We start from the raw sequence: 27570 nt of genomic DNA, 5'->3' as shown, positions 1-27570 counted from the left end.
GCACTGAGCAAGCTCGTGCCCAATCATCTTACAATGAGAGCAAAATGGAGGGAGCCATTCATATTCCACACCAGCTACAAAAGCAAAGTCTGGACGTTCAACCAAGAGCTGATCAGGAAGGGGGGACAACAGATCAATATCCACCAGCACTCTAGCAAACATAGCCCTATTCTTTCTCATAGTATGCTCATCCAAAGACAAAGGAGTACCAAGGCCTCTGACGATGGAAAATATTGTCCTTGGTTTCCAATACTCCAAAGGCAAATGGTAAATTCTAACCCAGGTCTGAGCTTTGGTACTCCTCATGGTAGATGGGACAAAGTCTTTTGTCCAGGCAAACAGTCTCAATAAACCAGGAGATAACTTCAGGGAACCCATCCCGAGGGCCCATCGCATGTCTTCTATAGAAGCAAACTCAAACTCATAGAAACCCTTTCCAAGAGGAATTGCTTTCCATGGTCCAAGAGCTTTCCACACCGGCTGCAACTTTTTAGTTAAATCCAGGTGTGTGAGAGGTTTATCCCCCTTAGATAGAATAACCCGACCATGGAGATGGGTTTTGCAATCCTCAAGACCAGCCAAGTAATCTGCCTCATCAATCTGGACAGCAATCATGTCACCCTTAATACAAGGGGTAGGTAGTTGGGACAAAGGAATGTCACATGTATTTCCCAAAACCCGAGCAAAAGTCTTCCTTTGACCGGTCATAGAATATACTTTATTATCAGGACAGACTTTTCGATCCATCAAACAAGTCCATGGAATGAGGAAACCCGCAGAGCCCTCCGCCATTTTAAAACCTTTAGTAGGAAACCCTAAAACCCCCAAATCTTCAATAGGGTTTCGGTTTCGTTAATTTACGTAACCTGGACCTGCTGCTATTGGGGTTCGTCATCGTCTTTCTCACAGTACTTGCTTCGTTGTCGCCTTTACCTGCGACTGCTGCTGCACCGCGGCGGCGACTGCTGGCTTGGCGTTGGAGGAACCAGGCTTCGCAGAGAGATAGAAACAAAAACCCTAGCGATGCTGTTGTTGTAGTATAATTAGGGAGTTCTAAATTCTTTTAAAATCTTAGTCAAAGTAAATTAGTTTTGTTAATCATTGTTTCAGTTACTCAATAAATACAATATATAGAGTAAAAAAGTTAATATTATAAAACATACTATGTGCAAAATATCATGAATTTGACCTACTACTACTACTCTATTAGTAGTAATTCTCATAAAAAATGTAATTAGGTGAGTTGTTTATGTATATACTTTTGGAAAATGGTTCATGGAATTGTTACTAAAATAAGTTTATTGACTTTTATAAATTATCTTAAAATTCAATTTTTTTTATGTAATTTTTTATTAATCCATCATGCCGAAGAATTTATATGAAAACTACGTTCAGTTTGAACACAAGTTTTTTTATTATTAGAAAATGTTGTGTGTGGTTTTTTTAATTTTACTAGTACTTATTAAGTTATCACTTTATTTTATTTTATAAAGTTTAGTGTAGAAAATGTTATAAACTGCTTGTAAAAATCTTTTGGAAGAAATAAAAGAAGCATGAAATTTTATAAACCGTTAAATATATTTTGTTTTTAGTCCGACTTTCTGAATTTCAATGTTTTTTTACCTAATAAACGAATTTACAAGTAAACTGTATTATAGTTTTCTTAATATTTAATATAAAGCTACGGATGAAAGGAAAAAGTCAATAAAAAATTGAATTAGTTTATTTACATGCTCAATATATAATTAAATATTAAAGTGTCTTATTAGTATTTCTTGTTTTAATATCATTACCATCTTTCAACAAAGTTATTTTATAATTTTCTTTCAAATAGATAATATCGTGATTTCTTTATATGATTATGCTATCCAAAAATTAATCTTCTCTAGATATTTTATTCACACTCCAGACCAGATGTGAGTCATAATAATCCAAATTAGTATTACTCAAAACTAATTACATAAAAGTAACGGATTATAATTATTTGCTAAATATAGAAATCTTGTTCAATTTATTCGTAACAATTTGTTTTGCTGTGAGAACATTGCGTCTAGCCTCACTTTCTTAGTGTTCTCTCTTTCTTTTCTTGCAATATCCCTCCAGAGATCATTTTTTTCTTCACAAAATTTCACTGCGTAAGAATGTTTCATCTTCGATCTTTCAAATATGGCCAAGCCATGCATGGAATTGGAGTCTAACTTTGAAGGAGCATGTTGGTTTTCTAACAATGAAGGAGTACCATCAAATTTAGGGCATTCTGAAGGTTCAAGTTATCGTCAACCACCACCCTGAAGGAAGCATTGGCCACAGTGAAAGATTAAGGATCAAAACAAAAGCAACCAACGTGTGAAATTCATCTCTTGCATCATCGGAAATCCTAAATATTCAAAGTTCTAAATGGTAAAGTGTGGTTCAGAATACACCATCGTCGATTTTGAATGGTTCGACGATTGTAGATCAGAATCCAACTCTAATCGCCAGTTTCTCATCCCTAGACATGATCGTGACAAGGTAATCCATCATTACATTATTTTATTATAAGTTTAACCATATTTTTACTCTTTTAATTATATTTTAAATTTTAAATTTACCCTTTTAATTTCTGTAATTAGAACAATAGACATTGTCAAAATAAATATTTTAAAAAATATGTAATGATGATAAGAATGCAAACTTAATATATATTAATAGGTTAGACAAAAAGCATGCAACCTATAAAGATGGAGAAAACTCCTTCACCTGCACTTTGTTGCCTTCACTTAACTTTATGTTGGTGAAAATATTTTAATTTTTTTTATTGTGAGATCATAGTTTGGTTAAATTATAATTAATAGCTAATTTCTACTTTTTTTGCTTACACTTTTAGAACTTTTGATTTCTTTTATATACAACTAAGCTTTTCTATACACCCACAAAAATAGGCAATATATATACATAATAACCAATAGATTAATGTACAATCTCAAAATAAGAATAATGACACTAAAAAAAATCCCTAAATTTATAATAATAAAATAAAAATAAAAAAGAGTATAAGAAGTATTTGATTATGATTAAAAATGGATGGTAAGTTCAGGAAGGTGGTTCTTCCTCTTCAAGGAATGAAGGAAGTCATGTTTCTCATCCGAATTCAGCTCTTGAAACAATGAAGGACTACTCTCCTACCTCCGCCGGGAGGAATAATGCTGCCGGAGACAACAATCCATGGAATCCTGGTAATCACCTCTCAGTCAGATGGGTCATGCAGTTCACCATGTTCCTTGCTGTCTTCGCTGTCGTGTGCATGTTTTTCTTCATCTCTTCAACTCCCATTCAGACTCCTACCTTCTCACGTTACCTCACCGTTGACTCCAAGGAGGTCACTTTCTCTCTCTTTCTCTATTTCTTTTTACGTTGTTATGCTATTTTTATAGTTTTACAGACAATAAAAACTGATATTTATGTGTTTGGTATATATGGTAAGTTATTCAAAAATGAACATGCTGGAAAACAACAACTAGTGGTGCCAGAACCATCTCACAAAACCTAAAACCCTAATCCATTTATTGTTAGCACTAATTAAGGAAATGGTTTCAGATGTTATGAAACTAGGAGAGGATAAAAGTCAAAACTTTATAATAAGAGAAATTTTAGCCAAATTAAAACACTTGCTCAAATAGTATTTTGTGTCAAATATTTATCTAAACAGTATATTATACTGAATAATTGTTCAAATAGAACCGTTTTCTAAAACAGTTCAAAATTCACTTTAATTCTAAACTTGATTTTTTATATTTTTTATTTAAAAATAAAAAAAAATAAACTACTAAAATGTGAACTGTTTGGATAAACTTGTACTGTTTGAATAATTATTTAATTGACACAATATTGTTTTTGGGAGTTAAATATTTAGTACAATATATATTAATGAGGGAAATAAATATTCAAATGTGCTGTTTTTTCAAAATTTAGTAACAAGTAGACAAAAGAGAAATTAAGTGCTAATAGTAAATTTCAGATTTTGGATGATAAACAGGAAATGATGACAATCAATACGAAGCATATATATATATATATATATATATATATATATATATATATATATATATATATATTTGAGAGAAAAAAATTGCGGGACACAGCTTAAAGAAAATTTGCTGGAAGAAAATATTAAAATTTATAATAAAAGAAAAAAGTTGATAAATGTACATCATTCACAATTAGTGAGAGATAATTCTTTAATATAAAAAAATATATGAGAATTGTGAATAAAGTGAGTATAACAATTGTTTTTAATCAATTAAAAAACTGAGTTGTAATGTGAATTTAGATGTGAAATATTAGCACCTTGACATATTAAACTTTATTTCCAGTAATAAACAATTCACACTAACACCATATAGTTAAGAACACCTGTTATTTTATGTTTGATTCATCTAATATTCAAGAAAGAAATAATGAAGTTTTGTTATATGATTATAGGATACTTCAGAAAGAAATTCATCCCATACCATACTACTAATTTTCTAAATTTGAAATCACACATTAAAGAGAATGGCACAGGTTTTTGGATTTCTTCTAACCATTGTGCATTATTCATGTCACATAATTTGATTTCCTGCACGGTTGATTCTCTTGCAGTCTATGAAGGGATTGGACTATATATGAAGTGTTCTATAAATTTCTTGTGTGAAATGCTTACCAAGTGTTTGATGTAATGTGGCTTTATGAATCAGGCTGAAACCAACCGAAGATTAGAGAATATTCTCAGAAACGCATCCATGAAGGATAAGACAGTGATAATCACCACTTTGAACGATGCATGGGCAGAGCCAGGTTCCATATTTGACCTCTTTCTTGAGAGTTTTCGCGTAGGGAACCAGACACAGAGGCTTTTAAACCACTTGGTGGTAATAACGTATGACCCAAAGACACATGCTCGTTGCCTTGCCAGACACAATTTTTGTTACCAAGTTGATACCAAAGAGGGAAATTTCACTGGTGAAATGTTTTACATGTCCCCAAACTACCTACAACTGATTTGGGGTAGAGCTAAATTCCTTGGTTCTGTCCTTGAGATGGGATACAACTTTCTGTTCACGGTATATACACACACATTCATTGTGCATACATTTCTTTTGAAAGAAAAAGCTTCTTAAGAATTTTCAGTGTTGAATGTTTTGATGACCCTTTTGATTTGATGATTGTTTTGGTTTGTAGGATACTGATATAATGTGGCTTAGAGATCCCTTCGGCCTATTTTACGAAGATGCAGATTTCCAAATAGCTTGTGATTTCTTCAATGGGAACTCCTCTGACATAAGCAACTTTCCAAATGGAGGGTTTAAGTATATGAGATCGAATGAGAGAACAATATGGTTCATAAAGTTCTGGATTAACGCTAGGATTTACTTCCCAGGATTTGGAGAGCAAGCAGTGTTCAACATGGTCAAAATGCACCCTTTGATTGCTCACATGAAGGTGAAGATCAGGTTCCTTAGCACTAAGTACTTTGGAGGGTTTTGTGAACCTAGCAAGGACCTCAACCAGGTCTCAACAATGCATGCCAATTGCTGTATTGGCATAGAAAACAAAGTCAATGATCTCAAAATTCTGCTTGAAGATTGGAAGAGGTATATGGCATTATCTGACAATGATCGAGAACACTTAAATTTTTCTTGGACAGTACCACAACGTTGCGGGTAATCTCAATCACTTTTCTTAATCATTCTTATGTTTGTGCATGATACATGAGTTATTTTGGAGTACCTACATTAAACATTACGAATGAACATGGTTTTGTGTGTGTTGTATAATGTGTGCATTGTTGTTGACATGATGCAGTCCAACTCCTATACCAGTAGATCCCATACCAGTGCAGAAGGAACCACAATAAACAGAGGTTGTGTGATCACACTTGTTGCTCACATTTTATAGGTAGAACATCAAATAATAAATAGTTTTTTTTAAATATTATTTACAATATTATATTTTATTACATGAATATGAACAAAAATAAATGTTACATTTGAATAGGAGTTTAATGTTTGGATATGCTGAGATTTGAGAGATGAAAGAGTCTTAGAGAGGTGAAAAAGATGAACTTCATGCCTCATTACTTGAAAACTTCTCTACTTTTTGCACAATAAGATTATGTATATGATGTATAATGTATATTGGGTTTTCTGTTGTAATGGACAAATTTTGTTTGAGACTCTTTTTTCTTTCAATTCTGTTTTACAACCCCTTTAATAATAAAACATTATATTTAACTGATAAAAATGAATATAAATAAAATTTTAAAATAAAATAATAAAATTGGGCTATGAATCTTCTGATAATTCTATTCCGGGCCCAGCCCAATTTCAGTCTCACTTATTTTTCAGACATTTCATCTTGGGCCTCAGTTGCTTTTATAAATAAATGAGCCCAAAATATTTTTATTTTTTTTATCAGCGATGAGCCCAAAATAGTAATTTAAATAACATGCAATTGTCATTTAAATCTTCAAATGTTAATATATTTTCGTAAAATATTAATTTTTAGAAATATTAAATTTTGAACAGATTTTAAAATGTATACTCTAGAAGTTTCAAAAATTCAATTCGTTTTGTATGGTATACTTTAAAAAAAATGTTAAAATTTCAAAAATTTCAATTCGTTTTGACTTAAGAGTCCCTAAATAATTTTCTCATACAATAAAAAACCTCTCCTAATACGTACCATCATTTAACTACTCTCGCCATTCTTCATTAATCACCACTACCAATAAAAAATCAAAATGAATTGAAACCTAGCCCTCAAATCTCCACCATTATCACTCACCACCACACCATACCCACAACCTAATATCTTCAAATTACATCATTTTTCCACAATTTTCCTTCCATGTTATGAAAAAATAAAAAACTTTCATTCTTTTTAGTATATTTTTTTTCATGTTTTCAAATTGCACAATCCCAAAGGAGGGGATAGAGAAAGAGTGATGAGAACTTTGGATATATAAAAATGATTGTTTGAAAATATTTTAAATGCACAAAAAGACTAAGATGTAAAATAACGAATTGTCTAAAGATCCACATATCCATGTATTTAAATATCACTTCAATATGACTCACTTAAAAGTAATCATATACTACAAGAAAATCATTAAATAACAACTAATTTAAACACAAAAAATAATTAGTCATTATATTGATTAAGTTAGATGTGATTTTACGAACTAAAAAATATTTAGTATCGAAAGTAATTGATGGAGGATCATCTAGTCACTGCATTTGGTGTTCAGTGTGGGCAGTCTCATTTGCTAATCTATATGTTTTCAGTTTCAAGAGGGATGTCCTTCGCCGACGGAAACCCGTTTAGGCTCATTTGTTTAGCAGAACAAATAAGACATAAAGTAGTATAGGCTTTATTTGGACCTTATTTGGGATTGTACCTGGACCATGTATTGAGCTTATTTTCATGGGTCATGTACTGGGCCAATTAGAGTAGGGTGTAAATAGGAGAAAAAAGTCTAACGAGTTACAATTGGGCCTCCGTGGACCTAATGCAACTTTAGACCATCTAGGGTGCATAAATAAATTACTAAAGTGCAAATAGAAAACATGGAGTGGCAAGGAAAGCATGAAGATTCATATGTCATCCCTTGATAGAAAGGATTCTCTTCAAGTAGAGGAGGACACTTGTCAACATTTGATAGGATTTACTCCAATGAGAGGAAGTCAATTATCACCATGGGAGTGGAGAATTCTCAAGGTTAGCCCTCTTGACTCTACCCTTAACACTATGAATAGAAGTGTTAGCCCTCTTATAAATGAGTTTATAATTGATTAAAGAATGTTGTCCAAATTTATACACATTTTGTCTTCTTTGCTCACTTACTAGTTTTTATGTCTAGCTTAGAATCTCTTGAAAGTTGGCCTAACCTCTTCTAAGCATTTATATTTACTAACCAAATTCATCTTTTCCGTTCAGTTTCTTCATCCATTTAATCAACAAAAGGCATACATTAAACCATAAAATATCAAACATTACAAAGAATTACATGGAATCAACATAGGACTACATCAATAATTTCTATTATTAATAAAAAATTATAAAGTAATTTCTAAGCAGAGCGAACATTTTGTTAATAATAACTCTTTTAAATAATGTTCATTTTTATAAAGTATCAACAAACAAAATTATTTCATTTAATTAATCATATTAACTTTCAAACTTTAATATATAATTATTTAAATATTAAAAAATTGTATCACATTTAATAATCGTATCCAACTATCATAAAACATAAAGTATATATACTAGTGGTCTCTTAAGAAGAATAAAAGGATGTTTACAAAAACAAATAAAAACGTTGACATCATAAAGAATCAAAGATACTGAAGCAGCCACCTTGAACTGCTTATGTTTGAATCATCACCAAACAAACATACCCCAAAAAGAAAGAAAAAACTATCATACGTGACTCATCCAAGGGATAACCATGAACCAACTAGTGCCTTCTCAATTTTCTAACATTCTTTGATAATGATATTTCACTTTAAATATTACTGAAGTTGTATTCATCATTCCAACAATTAATGAACTTTAAATTTTCGAATACTATTTCTTTCTTGTTATAACATGTGTTTCGGATATTCTTTAAATAATACTTTATATGTAAATTTTCATCATAATAAAAATCTTCTTTCATATATAAAAATAAGGAAGAAGTTACTTACATGTAACTTATACTTACTCTTTTTAAATCATTTATTTTTATATATAATAATTATAATGAACAGTTAAAGGATAATGAAATATCTCTTTTACATATGTTTGGTACTAGATTTTTGTTTTCATATTAAAAAATCATATCATTAGGAATTATAAATTCTAACAATTATGATTTTTAGTAGTCAAATAATTCTATTTGAATAATTAGGAACTTTGTTGAAAATACTTATATAAAGGTTTCATAAATCATATAACAACATGTTATTTTTATTATAGTAGTTAATTTATTACCATATTTTAATGAGAAAAAGTGATATTTTTTCATTAAAATTTTATATCAACTAAGATAAGTTAGATCTATATCTCCACAATAATTCTTTGTATCAAACTTGACTTAAAATATTTTCAAGAAACATTGAAAAAACTTTCTTTTATAATGATATTTTTTCAAAAGTAAATCAAACTTAAAAAAATTGGGTTTAAGTCTCACTAAACTAAATTTATTTCTACTAAATGTCTCTTAGGAATAACCATTTACTCTCTATATATTATTACATTATTAATAATTTTATAAAAAAATTAAAAAGTATCAATATATACAATAGAATATGAAATAACTATTTATTAGTCTAAAAAAGTATAAACATATATATTTATGTGTGTGAAAAAATTCAATTCAACCATAAATTTTATGAAAACATGATTTAATTAAATTATTGGATCACTATAAGAAAAATTATTAAATAAACACCAATTTTAGAGAAAAAAAAAATAGTTGTTATATTGATTAAATTAGAGACTATAAAAAAATTTGGTTTCTAAATTAGTTTTTATTATTGTTAAATAATTTTTAAATTGGTATCTAATTAGCTACCAAAATTTTAATTACCAATTATCTAGATTCTATATTTGGTAGCAACAACCTTGGTAGATACCAATTTAAAAACTATTTAATAATAACAAAAACTAATTTAGAAACCAAAAAAATTTTAGTCTCAAATGGTCACTAATTTAGTCAATATAGCAACTAATTATTTTTTTGTCTCTAAATTTGGTTTCTATTTAATGATTTTCTTGTAGTGCATAGTGTAATATACCATCAAATGAGACATAAATCTCTAAAACTACGATTAATTAACGAAATGTTAGAGATCCCACATCAATTTGAAGGACATTTTATAATATAAGTGAGTGCAAACCCCATCTTATAAATTAGTTTTATAAGGTTAAGGTTAAGCTTAATTCACTTCTTAATATAATATCATAGTCATTTAGAGTTGATCCTAGTGAGAGTTTGCTAGTTTTATGAGGTCACCCGCTATCAGGTCACTATCGAACCACCCATAATATATAGTCTCACGCACGAGTTAGAGAGTCTCGATGTAAGGGGATGTGTTGAAAATCTCACATCGACTATAAATAAAAATATTTTATAATATATTTAATCTTATAAATCGTTTTTATAATTGAGTTAGAAAAGCTATCAACTTGTAGTACTTCCACTTTCAACTAATGCATATTGATTTAAGATGTAATCCAATAACTTTGTTTAAGTGACTTTCAAAAACAAAAAAAAAACTTTGTTTAAATGAACTTTAATGCGTGATAAAAAAAAGGGGGTAGCTGTGAAGTTACAATAAATTATGGTTCCTGTTAGAATTTATAAGTGGTTCTATATATAGTTACGTAATTAAGTATGAGTTTCACCGTGATTAAGACAAGAAGCACATTTTTCTGTTGTGGTCACTAGTGTTATGATTAAGAGGTATAATCTCCATTAAGACCACCTTATTTGAATGTATGAACATTGCCTAGGAATAAACAAATGAAACACTTTAGGATTGTTATCTTACTCATATACCAACTCTGAGTTTTTTAGCTTAATAAATTGAAAAGATGGAACAATAATGGAATTATAATGGACTTGCATAACACGTCCTTTGGCACTATAATTAATTAGTGTAGGCATTCCACCATTGCATGCATGAGTGCCCAACAAATCATCACTTCGTCACTCACTCTTCAACGTAACTTTGCACCAAATCATCATTAGAGTGACAAAGAAAAACAAATCTTGTTCATTTTGCTTATTTCTAGAATCCCTTCATCTATAAAATTACTATACTATATTAATTAACTTTTCGTGCAAATATGGGTGTAATAATATCACTCATTAAGGTAATTACGTAAAAATTAATATGAATCAAATAACGTTTTGTTGGAGATCTCACATCGACTAGAGATTAAAGCCGCCTTTCATATTATATAAGTGGGTGCAAACCTCATCTCATTGAGTCTGTTTTATGGGGTTGAGTTAGTTCGAGCCTATCCTAGCAAATGTTTGTGTTGGGCCTATCATGTCACCCGCTATCGGACCACCCATAATATATAGTCTCACGTACGAGTTGACAGTTTCGACGTGAGGGGAGTGTGTTGGAGATCTCACATCGACTAGAGATTAGAGTCGCCTTTCATAGTATATAAGTGGATGCAAACCTCACCTTATTAAGCCGGTTTTATGGGGTTGAGTTAGACTTAAAGTCCAATTTATAATACGTTTTATATCAATTTAAATTTTAATTCATATAAGAAAAGAGGACTTTTTATATTGATAGATAACAAAAACATATACTACATTAATTCTCTTTAAAGCTAATTACCTTTTATATTGGTTCATGGACCATGATTTTAGGTTAAGAATCTCTCCTTTGAATAATTGGGAGGTTGAGATGAAATGTTGTATTTGGTGAATTTCTCCTAACAAAAATAATCATACTAACTATATGACACTATATGGTGCAAGAATCCTTATGTTGGTACCGTAATAGGAAAATTTTGATAGTAGGATCAAAATTATTTTAGAATATCATAAATAAAGTCAAATTGATACAAAATAAGATGAGAGCTTTCATGAGCAAGTAGAAGTCTAGTGTTGATCAAAGAAAACAACCTTTAGAGTTTGTAGTTGAAGACCATGTGTTTCTACAAGTTACACATTAAGTTAAGAAAGTTAACTAATAAAGTTTTTTAGTTTGTTTTTGTGTTTTTTTCAGTTTGTATTTTCTTTATCCCTCTGTTTGGTCCTTTTATATAATGTACCCTTGTAATTAGTAAATACACTGAATTATAGATTTTCTTTTCTTTCTCAGTTCATTACCATTATGTTCTTCTTTTTCGTTTAGGATTCATTCGCTGCTGAAGACACGTTCTTCGTAGTGCTTCTTCACCACGATTGGGCAAAGCAATCACGTGCACCATCATCTTCCTCAAGGCGTTTCTTCACTGCTGTTTGGCTCAACCTTATTATTAACTTTTAAATTTATTATCTCATTTCGAATTCTCGAAAATATCTATGTAATAAGTTTATGAACTAACTTATCACAATTTTTGACAAACCTAGTAATTTTTTCATATGTCTTAATTGAGGAAGCACACACTAGATTTCAGTCACATCATAGAGTCTAATGTGATTCAAATTACGTAATATTATATGGTTAATAGTTTAATATAATTATATTTTATTAATCTAACTATTAAATATAATTTCACGTAATCTTTAATTTTTCATTAATAAAACACAAAACACATGGTAAGAAAACGTGTCATTACATGAAAAATAACATAAAATAAAATAAAAAAACAAAAATATGGGACTAAACCAAACTCATGAAAAAAAAAAACTATAAATAAAACCTAAGCAATTACATTGAGAATTTAAATAAATTGAAATAAATTAAATAAAGACAACAAGGCAAACAAAAAAGTCCTTCTCTAATCCGTAGTTCCCATAAAGTTAATAAAAATGAGCGATTGAATCTAAAAAATTCAATTAAATTAATCTTCGTTTTCATTCGGCAATAATAATGAAATCTTATGATATTGATGCACGTCATTACCATTACTTTTTTTTGAGTTAACCTATTTTGAAGGTCATCTTATTAACTTTCACTTCAACTTTAAAAACAAGAGGTAGTTCATCAGTTTCCCTTATTGATTTCTCCTTATCCATCTTTTTAACCCAACTTAGAGACAAAATTGACTTTTTCTAAGAAAATATCAAACCCTAAACCCTAAAATATCAGTAAAAAAACTATAAAGTTTGGAATACTTAAAAGTTTTTTTTAAGTATTGAAATGTTAATCGACACATGATGAATCATACGATGAAGGTTAGACTTCAATTATAGAGAATCAACATTTTTTTATACCATGATAGCAAAACAAAATCCTAACTCATTATAATATCCTAGTTATAAATTATTTAATTAAGTTAAGGAAAATATTATTTTAACAATTACAACCAGTTTATATCTATAATTTGTTCTATCTCTTCACCTTCACGTGTTTATCAATGAACACTCTTAACTTAAAACTTATTTGGTAAAAAGAATTAACTTATAACTTACATCTTTTCATACCTTTTATCATCATTTCTATTTTAAGATGTTTCTTTTCTTTCACCTTCTTTAATCACTTGCATGCTATCATGTCTTATTACTTTAATAAACTTTTCTAAAAGTTCTTTTAAAATGTATTAAAAATAGAAAATCACAATTATCTAACAAAATACTTTTCCATAAATATATATAACACATCCTTTTCTACAATTTTATATTTATAATTTATATTTGTAACATTATACTATTTAACCATCTAATTAATTCATAGTTTCGTGAAAGGTATATCTGAAAATTGATGTGGAATGAGAAATTGCTTCACAACCCATATGAAGTTGAAATGCATGTTCAGTGTTCATAGTTCTGAGGAGTCTCTAGAAACAGAATATTTACCTTCATTTGAGCAAGAACAGAAGAAAGTGAAATAAAGGCTCTTTTGGCAGTAACCAAAAAATAGAGTTTTACACCAAATCTTAAAGAATGCGAAAATGTGTAAAACACGAAAGAAAGATTCATGTTAAAAACTGCTCTTTTAATTGCTTCATGATTTTTAGGATTATAACTTCACCAAACCTTTTCCTTTTGTATCAATTCATTGCTAAGAAAATCAGAACTATGAGTAGGAAATAAATGGGATATTTTCTTTTCGTACAGAGAAATAAATACAGATTAGGTTAGTTCATTTATTGAATATATGTATGGTTATTATTTTAAAATTTATTATAAATTTTGAATCATTTAAAATATATAATATATTGTCATTATTATGGATTCCAGATAAGAGATTGTCTTATTTTAATGAGACTGAACCTTATCTAATATGAAATTAAATCTATTCTCAAATACACAAAGAATAAAGTGAGTTGAGTTATATTTTTTTTTCACTTAATTAAAATCAATTCGGATAATATATTTATAAGTTTTAAATGTAATCATTTTAACTTAATCCGACTACATATATAATAAAATTAGTAATTATTTTATTATTTTATTTTAAAAAAATTATTTTATCATATAAATATTCCTATTACATTACAAAAAAAATGTGATAAGTTTTTTAATGATAAAACCCAATTGCTCAACCAATTATAATTGAATTGGTTAAGTTACTAAATAAAAATAAACTCAATCTAATCTAATCTAATTAAATTAAATTTAAAATTAAACTAAATTTGAAACAATGCAACCACTTCCACATTAAGATTATATATAATTTTATCACAATATCTTGGTTAATTTTTTATTTATTGAAAAAATATTGTAAAAGAGTTTTCATTTTTTTTTATCGTAGACTACAGTTTTAATAATTTAAGAGATGATTATTTAAATGTGTATAAAAATATGACAGTAATTTTAAACAAGCCTGCTAGGAATATTTTACAAATAACAACTATGCCGTAGATAACTTATATATTAGTAAGTTTTTTATATAAATATAACTATTCATAAATCAAGAAAAATTTAAAAATATAAATAAAATAATTTAAATATAAAATTATTAAATAAATAAATAATATAATCACGTATTTTATGAAGGAACAAAATATAAAAAAAAAATATTATCATATTAGCAATTAAAGGTACATCTTAAAGAGTGTTTAAATTGAATATAAATCATGAAAACAATTTACGTAGATGAGTTATTAAATAGTGCGTCAAAATCTAAATTTATGGAATCTAAATAACAAGTGCGATGTGGGACTAGTAACAAGTTACCTCAACAATTTAAATATGCAGTGAAGATGGTTTGTTTCATGGGCAAGATATCAGCCATTTTTTCAGTATCTCAAGAACAGCTTCTCAATTTTCTAGCCCTGCTTCCACTCGTTTCATTCAAAAGGTGTGAGTGAGATAGATCTCACACCAAGACTTCTGTTCTCAGAACCCTTTAATGTGTTATTTTTTACACTCAGTTATTCAAATGCATGCTTGTTATATATATACATATTATTCAGGATCATGTGTTGAACTATCACTAACTCTCTGCTTTTGATTAGCTCTCCACATAAAAGATTAATCAGCAATGAAAGCATAGTCTCTCACCATGGTTTCCAGTTATTTTTCTTCTTCATTCTTCCACCAACCACCACAAATGTGAATACTGGGCCCCAGATCCATCCATTACCATTACCAATAATTCATCAATCTTCCATCACTTTGTTCCACATTATCCCACCAATAAATTCTATATGCTAGGTGCTGTTTTGTTATCATACGTGTGTCATCAAAATTTTGGAATCTGGTATATTCTATTTGGCATCCCCTCCACTACCACTCCCATTCACCCCAAACACAGTGCATGCACCAAACTGTTTCACTGGCCAAACACTAGGCTCATATTTTCCAAACCAACATTTTATTTATTATATACACAAAAAGGGGGGTTTGATGTGTTAGATTAGATGTCTTGTCACCCTATAATATTTTAATGAAACCTCAGTATAGAGTAAGGTCAGCAACAAAATATATGTGTGTATGCGTGTATATATACATGTGAATATACTAACATTTGGAGCAAGGTAGCAACTGATAAGTTTCCCTTTACTTTGATTTGTAGGAACCATGATGGAAGAGGAGCAAAAGCTGGTTAAGGGGGGCACAAATTTGGAGGGGAGTGAGGCCAAACTTGAGCTCACTGTGGATGAGGTGGTGGAGGAATATGTGGGGTCCCTGGGGTTCTCTCAGCTGGTGCATGTGCTCTTGGTGTCATTGGCATGGATATTTGATGCTCAGAGTACTTTGGTGACAATCTTCAGTGATGCTCAACCTTCTGCTTGGAGGTGCAAAAGTGGATTTTGTAACAACAGCAGCAGCAGCAGCAGCACTGGTTCTGTATGTGAGTTGGTACCAGGGACTTGGGAATGGGTTGGTGGCCATACCAGTTCCATCATAGCAGAGTGGAATCTTATATGTGATAGAAGGTTTCTTGCTGCTGTGCCTGCTTCAGTCTACTTCCTTGGCTCTCTCATAGGTACATACTCCTTGTTCTCTTGTTCTGAAAGCAATGATGGTATCATTCTATCTAATAACTATCTAATACATTTGTTTCTTGAATCAAAAGGATGAGTTTCATTTCTTTTAACAAGCCTCATTATTCATAATTTTGTTGTGAATCTCATTAAATATCAAGTAATGATACATATTGCATTTTGTTTTGTTTCATAGCAGTAACATGCTCTTTAGTCTAATTAGCTCAAATTTTTTGATGCACAAAATGGATGAGTTTAACTTCTTTTTACAAGTCTCATTCAGTTTTGTATACCTACTAGTCATGGTAAATTGAATGTTAAACATTATGCTGACAATTTTTCTTTGTTACCCTTCATGTACTACTCTCAACCATGTGCACTCTCTGCCCCACTCACCAGAACGTTTTCTTTTTATCAATCTGTCTTGCAGTATTAGTTTGTATAAGGGTTGCTTTCTTCTTTTTTAGAACTCTTTTAATCAGTTCCAACTTTAGCCATAATTTAGTAAAAAAACAGAGAGTACACGCAACTGTATTAGATAAATAGTTGTAAACCATTTATATATGTCAAAACTCTGCAAAATGTATTTAATATGATGATGGCCCAGCAAATATTTATGGATAAATTTAGTGGATGAAAAGTTATGAGTGGTTGTCTTTGTAGTGGACGTTTGTGCTCAGAATAAAAAGTTCTATATTGTGAAAAATTGAAAATCACTATACTAACTATTATAACTTCTAAAATAATATTTTTCCTTCCCAGTGTCATTTTCCTGCAGTTTTCCTACAAAACATGACCATTTAACTATTTTTTATATAAACATAGATTCAATTTTTCTGAGAGAAAAAAAAAAGCATTTCAGTTCATTTTTTTCACTTCAGGCCATGTCCTATACAAAGGCTATGGCTCTAGTTACTTTACCTGCGTACTCTAAAACGAATGATAACATTTTTCTCTCTCCCATGATTTAACCTTTTTGTCCTGTGAAACCAAGTCTCTATAACCATATATCATATTCTGGGAGAAAGTTACAAAACTAATGAGAAAATATTCTAGGCAAAGACATCATAAAAAGTTCTATACTATTAATTATCTAAGAACATATTGATGTATATACATATTAAAAGGTGTACTTGATTGAAGGTATAATTTTTGTATACTGTCACATATATGAAACTCTAACTAAATTTGCTAATGGTAACACCAATAACAATCATCTACATGCACTTGTTGCAGGGTCTGGTGTGTATGGCCACCTATCTGATACATGGTTAGGAAGAAAAAGATCAGTGCAACTTTCCTGCATCTTAACTTCCATCACAGCCTTTGCCACCTCTCTTTCTCCAAACATTTGGACCTATGCCTTCTTCAGGTTTACCAATGGCTTTGCAAGGTCAGGAATTGGCATATGCTGCCTTGTGCTCACCACAGAATCAGTAGGCCGCAAGTGGCGTGGCCAAGTGGGCCAATACGGTTTTTTCTTCTTCACAATAGGCTTCCTCACACTCCCCCTTGTGGCCTATCCAACCAGAACACATTGGAGGAGCTTGTACAAACTCTTGTCCCTTCTTCCACTAGCATACTCTGTCTTAATCCTTCCTTTGGTCTCAGAATCCCCACGTTGGCTCCTCATAAGAGGGAGAACCAAAGAGGCCCTTCAGGTTTTGGACAGGTTTGCAAGACTCAATGGGAAGCAAAAACTCCCCACCAACCTCACTTTAACCAATCCTAGTGGATCTTCAAATGTTGCACCATGCACTACTAGTGAAGGTGGTGAAAGAACTCCAAACAATAAAGAAAACCTTTGGACCACAAAATGGGCAGCCATAAGAATGGTCACTGTTATGTTAGCTGGCTTTGGAGTTGGCTTTGTTTACTATGGAGTTCAACTCAATGTAGAAAACTTGAACTTCAACCTTTATGTCTCAGTAGCACTGAATGCACTAATGGAGATTCCTGCTGTGGTGATTGGTACCTTTCTCCTGGGGTTTACTAATAGACGTTTGTTGTTATCTGTGTCCTCTTACATAGCTGCAGTGTCCTCTATCCTATGCACATTTTTTTCACACAGAGGAAAAACATCAAAAGTACACAGCAATCATGGAGGTAGCTGGGCCCAGTTGATCATTGAAGCAATTGGATTCATGGGGGCTTCCACAACATTTGATATTTTGTACATATATTGTGTGGAACTTTTTCCTACCAATGTCAGGAACTTTGCTGTGTCAATGTTGCGCCAGGCCATAATGTTGGGGGCTTCTGTGGCCCCTTTGCTGGTTGTGCTGGGCCGTTTGAGCCCATCTCTTTCTTTCTTTGTCTTTGGAGCCTTTTCAATTTCTAGTGGAGTTTTGAGCCTTTGGCTACCTGAGACAAGAAATGCTCCTCTCTATGAGACTTTGAAACAGCAAGAGGAGGAAGAGAAACACAATTGGGTGTCTCATAATGATTGTGCCCTTGAGCTAGGACAATAGCTCAAGAACCTCTTCATGTTAATTTATATACACTATTAATCTAAAGTATTTTTGTGCATGTATCTGATAAGATTTAACCATTTTATCATGCCATCATAATCTGATGTGCTGATATAAGGTAAAGTCTTGTTAGATATCTGCATGGAAAATATTTTACATTGAAAATGTATATAAGTTAAACTCTTGTAGAAATAGGGTAGAAGGGTCCATGGATGGAGTCAGGAGCAATGAAAATCACAGTGTAGAAGTGGCCTCATGTTGTGTTCTGGTGTAATTGCTATCATAACTGTAGCATCTGATGAGTAATGTATTCTTATAAAGTGTGTAGTATATCATAAGATCTGTTTGAATGTTGTTGTTTTTACACACTTTAACATTTATCACATTTATATTTTTATGTCTTCCAATTAACCAAATTTGTTAAAAGATTCACACATTCATGTATCAATTTTGTTATTTTAAATCTAAGATAAACTAATTTTGGACCGGTTGTACAGAAGATAAAGTATTATAGATAATAGTCATGTGATGAAAGTAGAACTTATCATTTCTACGCTAGAAAGACACTCTTTTTACTACATTGATACATTGATTTTTTTTTATGAGAATGGCGGAAATGTAGACCATATGTATGTATTAATAGAAAAATCATAATTAATTCTCTCACATTTGTAGTCTAACAATTTTATCATGTTAAGAATTTTTCAATTTTAGAAGTAAAACTTATGAGATTTAATCCATAAAATATCTTTATTATAAAAGTAGTATTATAATATTTGTTTATCTCATTGTATGATAATAACTTTTAATCTCATTTAAATAGATAGAATATAATATCTCTCTAACCTTTTACTAGGATTTCTAGTTTAACACTTTGGTGGATATCAATTCTTTCATTTATTTATTTTCTATGTTGTTTTTCTCACTTATTCGCTTTCTTTCTCATAAATTCTCGTTATATAGAGAGTCACTTTCTTAGATTGAGTTTGTTGGACCAACTATGCCACTTATTATTGGTTCTCCTCAATTTTCATACGTGTGTTGAAAATTCTACATTAACTAGAAATTAAACTAAATAATATTATTAATAATAATATATAAGTGGAAAACAAATTCTACCTTATTAAATAAATTTTATCATGAGGATTACATGTTTGATGTAATTAATTATCATTATAACTAATGGTTATATTATTGTGTGATGATTTGAAAAGTTGATTTCTTGGAAAAAAAAATTAAATACATTTTATTTAAAAATACATTATTGACATAATGTATCATTAGAGTCGTTATTGTTATTAATATTTGAAGTAGAAGGGTGAACAAGACTTATGCAGTATATCTCTCCAAATGTAAGTTATTTATATTGAGTTTCAATTCATACTTTACAAATTTATATATAAACTTTGTAATATTTGTATCTTATTTGTTTCTCGTTTTAATTAAAAAGAGGATTCATGTGAACATTGGACGATGATGTGATAGATGAGAGTCTTCTTATTTTGTATATTATTGATTCATGGATGAATGTAATGTAAACATTATAAACATATATGCACTAACATTTTAAAAATATAAATGATTTATTGTATGATAATAAAGATTTATTATATGATAAAATCAACATTAATACATTTCATATGTTTTAATTGTTTCAAGATCCAACCTTATTTTTAAATGATGATATATTACATATGTAAAAATATTTAATAGTCCGGTTTTAGTTTTTTTTTTATAATATGAAATATTTTAAGCTATAATAAACATTTTAGTACTTAAAATTAGTTTGAAATAGTTAAGTATATTATGTTTAATTTACCATTTTGTTTTGTTTGTCTAACAAGTTTAGGTTAGTTAAAAAAAAGTTCATCTATAGAACTAAGAAGAATTTCTCTCGAATAATATTTAAATCTTAACTTGATATTTCTCGTGCTCTTTGCATTTTGGAATGTCCTCAATAAAAATGGAAAGTGTACTGGTAAAAGATGAAGTCAATGTTCGATATTTAGAGTTATAAGTATTAGAAAGTGAAAAATGTACTTTTGATGGTGTTATAGAACCTATCGAAAATACGGTTTATGTTAGACCCAAATTATCTTTTTTTTTTAGATTAATTACTAACAATGTAGATTGATTAAATTCTTTAATAATCCTTTTTGTGTTATTAAAATGTGTTATGATTTCGACTAGATGTATTCAGAGACTAACTATGCTAAGCTTGGATTATGTCTCTCGACCTTTGATGTTTACGTGTTGGGAATCTCTCATTAATTAATAGGAGACAATGATTCATGAATCTTGGTAATTGATCCATTAATTATATTCAATGAAGGACATTGCAAAGTCTTAGAATTATACGCTTTTTGAAAACTATGAAGTTCAACCTAAAAGGTTGAAGATAAGTATCTTAAAAATGTGACAAATATTATTTATCCGTTATCTCTTTATGAATAAGTTTTTCTCTCCTTCTCTATATAAAACCATATTAAAGTAATCAAATTTAAGTTCAATTTAACCTCACAGAACAATTGACTCATAAAAGTTAAAGTTATCCCCACTCATATACTATAATATACTATAATTTGAACTAATCTCTAACCAATTGAGATCTTCAACGAAACTAAATATACGAGTCACTTATTCGTATATCTATCTATTCTTAAGTCTCCATCTTATCTCAAAAGTATCTATTTTCTTTTCTTTCGTACTCAACTTTTTCTATGTAACTAAATGAATTAAACATATATAATTATTAAAATATCATGAATAAAAATAGGACTTAAGTTATTCACAATTTGTTAAAACATGTCTAATATATAATTTGCCCCATGATTTCTGATGCATTCAGTAGAAAAATGTATAATGAGTTATCCACTCCAAAAACACGTTGTTATCTAATTATATTCCAAGTTCTCCGCTTCAACAATGGTTAGAAGTTAACTTGTAAAATAATCTTTGGTTTTTATCATAATTATTATCTCTAACATATCCCCAGTTAGGGTACAACTCGTGTCTGATAACATCCTAAATAATAAACAAAATATTAATTCATTATTTAAAATAATAAACACAATTTAAACGTTTAATGTGTTAATCGGTTTTTATTTTTACATTTTTTTTATTTCTAAATGAGTGTGCTTCTTTTTCTTTTTTTTTTCTTTTTTCTATAACTCTTTTTTCATTTTTCCTTACCTGAAAACAAACAAGATATTCAAAAATAGAGAATGAAATTATTTAAATTAAGAGAAAGATATTAAAAAAATGAAAAAAAATTAAGTGATTGTATGTAATTGAGTTGAAATAATAATATATAATTTATAATCATATATTTTAAGTGATTACTAATTCAATTTCCTTCATATATTATCAAATTGATTACAAAAATTTTACTTTTTTATTTTTCCTTTCTCAATCCAAACAACATTACTTTTTATTATCATTCTCTTTCCTTTTTTTTCTCTCTTTTCAATCCAAAATAAAGCATTTGACATGGTGTTTAATTTGTTACAGATAAAATAAATATAGAATAAAACAAATTGAAAACGCTACAGTATTATGTTAATAAAATATATAGACAATTTTGTTCTTTTATTTATCATTTAATAATATTATTTTAATTATTTATTTTATTACAATAAAAAAATAAAATTTAATAAAAACTTAATAACATGATTAAGTATGTTTTTTTTCTAATATATTATTTATTATATTTTAATAAATTAAGTTATACAACGTAAATATTTTAAATATTAATAAAGTATTTATAATATAATTCATTTAATCAATTATATAATTTTTTTATTAATACTAGCGGGGCACACATGCGCTTTCGCGCATGTGTATCTGCATATTTTTTTTATTTTTTATTTTTATATAATTAAATATAAAATTTAATCAAATTAAATAATATATTATTATTTGTGTTAATTTTTTATTACTTATATTTATATTTATTTTTAATTAAATATGTTTAAAATAAGATAAATAAAAGAGATGAAATATGAAGAAAATTAGCAATACACAATTTAAGAATCTTAACATTAGGGTTTTTGAAGCATTAAGGAGACGTAGACCTGGTAAAGTAGCGGTGATGAAATATTGAGGGGACGGAAGAACAATAATACAATTTCAGAATCTCAAAATTAGGATTTTGGAGACATTAACATGTTTTTATATTATTTCTCTCTCACGGTTCTCTTATATATCACTCTTTTAGAATCTCAAAATTAAGATTTTGGAGGATTTTGAAAACATATGTTTTTATATTATTTCTCTTTCACAATTTTTTTATACATCACTCTTTTGTCTAAAAAAGAGTAACCGTCCATAAATTCACATTTCACTCCTCTCACTACAAAAAAAATTTAATTTTAGAAGGGGTTTATTGCTAGAGGTTATTATATCCTATGCTAAGACCAAAAGTACTAGAGGTTTTTGAAACCCCCAGTAAGTGTGAATATTGTTATTCTAGTAAAGCTCACTAAGGTATTTTTATTATTTTAATTATAGTATTATATTGGCTAATCTCTTCATCTTACACTCCCTTGCTCTTACTCTTCTCCAATGTCTTCTCAATCCTCATCCTCCTCGCAAACCACACTTTTAGAACCTCTTTCCGAAGATGTCTCCGTTGGCTCCCCTCTCGCGTTTTTTACACACTACGCTCTGCTCGTGCCCTAGAAAATCAGTTTTCGAAGGCACACAATTCTTCTCATGGTGGATATTCAACATTTCTGATGTTCATGTCTGAATTGATTCTCCTCTTCACTCTGCTTTTTTCCTATTCGGTGTTCGTTTTCGTTTTGCCCTGTTTATTTTTTCAAATTGATTTTCATTTTCTCCATTTCTCATTTCAGAATTGCAGTGCGATTTGGGGATTCGGTGCTTCGTTTCTCTGCTCAAGTTGGAGAGAATAAGTTCAAATATGGAATGCCTCTCTTCTCAACCAGTTTAACCATGCAACTACGTGTCTCCAATTTGTGGCGATTACACTCGATAAAGTTGAATCTGCAGTGTCAAAGTCTCCCCTACATTGAACGTGTTTGCGTCCCCTGCTTCAACGTGCCTTAAGGTTTCCTTCTAATGCTTATAGGATATGATCCAACTTTGCACACGCTATTCTCTCTAGAATTTCTCTGCTCTGTTTTTAAATCAGATTTGCTTGTTTGGCGTAGCAGTTACAGAATCTTGCCTTGAAGGAGGAAACCTCCTTGAGCAATGCAGATGGAGTAACCACTCCAACCTTGTTAGGATTGACCAATTCCTTAATGAGGTTTTTGCTTTCTTTAAATTTTAAACTTGTAGAGTTAGGGTTATGATTGGAAAGTACTATTAACACATCTGTCTTTTTATCACCGTAGAGATGTTGATTTACATGCATAAACTCATGATTTGATATGAGTATTGGTGATATCAGTTGGATTGCAATGCAATTTTAATTTTTCAGATATTCATTTCAATAGGTCCTTTTATTTTCTATTTATATGTTTGCATGTGTTTCTATGCTATTTTTCTGTATTTTGACTTATTTATATGCCTACCATTACCTAAACAACTTTTTTTTATGGATCTCGTCTTTGTTCTTGGATGTTACAGTTCTTTACAATTTATTAACTTAGTAATTACTTGTTCATATAGTGCAGAAAGAGGATGTTCGTCATTCTATTATATCCGATCCTTAAAATGGAACCGCACAAACTAGGAGGCACCTTGTTGTGAATTGTTTGAAGGTTTGTTTTCTAGATCTTGTGTCCTTGGATGCTTTATTGCCACATTTGATTTAAACTATTATTTTCTAAAGTTTCTTTTGTTTCCTATATAGTTTTCACTGTCCTGTAATTACTTTATAAATGTAGTAATTTACAATAATTACTTTAATGTATCAGACTACTTTAAAGTCATACACTCATACTAAAACTGAAAAATAAAAACCTTAATTATGATAGATAAAATAGATATTTAAACGGTAATAATTTTGTGTACTAAAAGATTCATTTATTAAGATATTTTAATTATTAATGTATTTTATGATATGAATATTGTACATTGATGATTTGAACATTGTAAGTTTATAATTTGAATAATGTAATGTTAGTGATATGATTATGATTATGGTATGTTTTGCATTCTTCAAAAGCTGGAAATATAACTGTAAATTTGAGGTTATCATTTGAGATGAGTGCAGAATTATGATTATCATTTGAGAGATTGCATAAATAAAATGATGTCTGATTGCATTAGTATGCCACATACTTTTTATGTGATTTATTTTCATTTTATTTAATCAACCCTAAAGGAAGAAATATTTTATTTAATATGCTAATTGTGGTATTTTTTCATTGTTAGGTTATTTTAGGTCAAGGGATGTTGAATCAGTGAAAATCTTTGTTTTGTTTTGGAAGAATTTGAAAAGGCAACAGCAAAAGCACTTGAGAGCAATAAGAATTATAACAACTTTTAAGGTATTGTACTACCATGACAACCACCCACCCACTCCGCCTTTATTTTTCTATTCTCTCTATGTATTTGTGTAATAATAGTGCCTAAGGGAGGACAATGTCAAATTAATGTGTTTAGTAGTCGTCTTTCTTTTTTGTTTAGCTTCTAATACTTATTTTTGGGAGCTGCATGTTAAGATATTTTAGTAAATTAATTATCTATTTAAGATGAATTAACTAGAAGAATGGTTAATTAAGTCAACATATAAACTATTTTACTATTCTTTTGGTAATTTCCTTAAATTGGAAATACACTTTCGGGCAATAATTCTCCCTTCAATCTTTCATTTACTTGTATATGGTATCTCGATTGATTCATTCTAGTTTCTTCTGATGCAATCATCATCTGAATTGCAACTAGCTCTTTATTGTAGGTGGTGCATTTCCCAGACTAATAATCACCTTCACCTTCAGGTTCAAGCTGGGACCTTCATTTTTCTCCATTTTGATCAACATTTTTTTCACCTAGCATTTGTTCAGATTATATGGATTCATTTGTTATGATATCTCAATTTTTCATGTATAATTATTCATTCTTTTAGAATGTATTGTATTGATTCTAATTATATTCAATTCTGAAAAGTATACTTTCTTACTTTGGTTCTAATTATATCTGATTTTTTTTATCATATCGCTAACTTTTAAATTGGTAACTAATATATAAGATGTATGGTTTTTATTAGTATGTGTTAAATCGATTATGTCACAGATACTGAAATTTAAATATAATAAATGTACAATCAATTATTTTAGTTAGTAGGAACTACTACACACATTTAACCGATTAAGACAAATAAATATTTGATTAAATTTTTTAATTATACTCAAATGAAAAATGTTACACGTTTACTATTACACTGGTAACAACATGAAACATTTTAATCATTATTGCAATGTTTAAAGATTGCATACTAAATCAGAAAATTGTTTCTAATTTGACTTGTATTGGGCATTGGAAACATTGAATAGGGACCTAATAATTGACCAAATTTCTCAATAAGATAAATTTAATTTTGCCATAACAAAGTAAAAAGTTTAATTATATAACATTCCATGCATAAATTAAGAATCTTGTTTATGTCTATTTTCATGAATGAGAATAAAATAATACTTTTATGTTTATGTTAGATTACCTTTAAGTTGTTTTTTTGTTTTTTTTTCCTTTATTAAATGTTGTATTCAATTATAAAATTTTAAAATATTTGTTTTTTTTAATTTTTCAGTTGTTTTGGAATTTAATTGTATTAAAAAATAACTAAATGAACAAAAAAAACAATTCATTTATAAAAACATAAAAAATGGATTAATGGGGGTTTGGGAAACCCCTAGTAGTAGTGGAGTTTGAAAAAGCCCTTGTAGTAGTGGGGGTTTGAAAAACCCTTGACAGTAGCGGGGGTTTGGAAAACCCTTGACAGTAGCGACGTTGGATGTTTCAGGGGAAAAGCAAACCGCGGGTAGCGTACTTAGTGGGGGTTAAAACCGTCAGTAACACCAAATATAACCCCCGTTAAAAATAATTTTTGTTGTATCTCCACTTTTCCCTAATAAAAAGCACCAATCTCTCCACTTTACTGCCAAGTAAGTGAGAACAAATAAAATAAAGTTTTAAAATTAAAAATATGCTTATTTAATAAATAAGAATATCAGTTTAAAACAGAAAAGTAACCAATTTTTCCACTCTTCTGCATTAACGTACCAATTTCTCCATTAAGTGAAAACAAATAAAATATTTTACTTCCAAATGATACTCACAAAAAAATACATCTTTAAAAATACAACACCCTTTTTAACACTACCTTAATACCCTTTTTCTATAAAATCTAAAACTAACAGCGAATAAAAAAAATTAAAAAAACAAATAATAAACTTGTATCTATTTATTTTATTTTATTTTGTTAAATTCTTTTTGTTTTAAAAAAATTAAAATCTATTAACCGTTAAATAATAAATTATTATAAAAGAACGAACAAAAAAGATAAAAAGGGAAGAGAGGAGAAAAACTAAATAATAAATTATTATAGAAGAACCAACCGAAAGAAAAAAAGATAGAAAAGAAAAAGAAGAGAGAGACGTAAATAATAAATTATTATAGAAGAACATTATTATAGAAGAACGAACAAAAAGATAGAAAGGAAATAGGAGACAAAAATGTAAATAATAAATTATTATAAAAGAACCAAAAAAAAATAAAATAGAAAGGGGAGTTATGGCATTAGTAAGCGACAGTAGTGTGCACTGATTGGAGAGGAGTAGCGTGCACTAATGATCGAGTCACGGAGTTGCGCCTGTCTCCCTTTCAATTAGGTGTCTGACTCAGTGATGGTATCTCTGAATTGCATATGTTAAGCCTTCTTTCCAATAACTCCATCGGAACCATTCTCACTCTCTGTTAAGAGGAAACATACTAACAAAAAGAAGGAAAGAACATATAGAAGAATACTTCTTTTTGTTTCGCCTTCTTCTTGACTTAAAATAACGAGTTAAAGGGGGAGCACTATTAAAGGACTTAAATAAGGAGTTAACAATTAAAGGGGAAT

General features: G+C 29.4%; 2 protein-coding genes and 1 long non-coding RNA gene across 13 annotated transcripts; all 3 read left to right on the top strand.

The window, feature by feature from the left end:
* Nucleotides 1–2046: 2046 nt before the first annotated feature.
* Nucleotides 2047–6189, top strand: LOC137837860 (uncharacterized protein At4g15970). Its single transcript, XM_068647013.2, has 5 exons — nt 2047–2511; nt 3077–3358; nt 4716–5081; nt 5200–5681; nt 5824–6189. Exons 1-5 carry the CDS (start codon nt 2398–2400, stop codon nt 5873–5875), a joined length of 1296 nt encoding a protein of 431 aa, XP_068503114.2. The 5' UTR covers nt 2047–2397; the 3' UTR covers nt 5876–6189.
* An 8536-nt stretch (nt 6190–14725) lies between these two features.
* On the top strand, nt 14726–18886 carry OCT1 (organic cation/carnitine transporter1). 3 transcript variants are annotated; one of them, XM_068647011.1, is made up of 3 exons: nt 14726–14936; nt 15654–16067; nt 17302–18886. In XM_068647011.1, exons 2-3 carry the CDS (start codon nt 15659–15661, stop codon nt 18534–18536), a joined length of 1644 nt encoding a protein of 547 aa, XP_068503112.1. In that variant the 5' UTR covers nt 14726–14936; nt 15654–15658; the 3' UTR covers nt 18537–18886. The 3 variants fall into 3 exon arrangements, with proteins under 3 accessions (XP_068503112.1, XP_068503111.1, XP_068503113.1); XM_068647010.1 differs by lacking the exon at nt 14726–14936 and adding an exon at nt 15058–15292; XM_068647012.1 differs by lacking the exon at nt 14726–14936 and adding an exon at nt 15266–15547.
* Nucleotides 18887–22971: 4085 nt separating this feature from the next.
* LOC137837858 (uncharacterized) lies at nt 22972–25627 on the top strand. Of its 9 annotated transcripts, XR_011085529.2 has the most exons (6): nt 23043–23280; nt 23393–23607; nt 23714–23808; nt 24179–24265; nt 24882–24997; nt 25408–25627. It is a non-coding gene; the product is annotated as an uncharacterized LOC137837858 (long non-coding RNA). The 9 variants fall into 9 exon arrangements; XR_011085523.2 differs by having other exon boundaries at nt 23041–23280; nt 23714–24265; XR_011085526.2 differs by having other exon boundaries at nt 23041–23280; nt 23711–24265.
* Nucleotides 25628–27570: the final 1943 nt, after the last annotated feature.

The sequence above is a fragment of the Phaseolus vulgaris genome, chromosome 4, assembly GCF_051622355.1.
Source record: "Phaseolus vulgaris cultivar YP4 chromosome 4, ASM5162235v1, whole genome shotgun sequence".
Classification (NCBI taxonomy): Eukaryota; Viridiplantae; Streptophyta; class Magnoliopsida; order Fabales; family Fabaceae; genus Phaseolus; species Phaseolus vulgaris.
The sequence above is the reverse complement of the archived record's forward strand: the minus strand, read 5'-3'. Positions and strand labels throughout refer to the sequence as shown.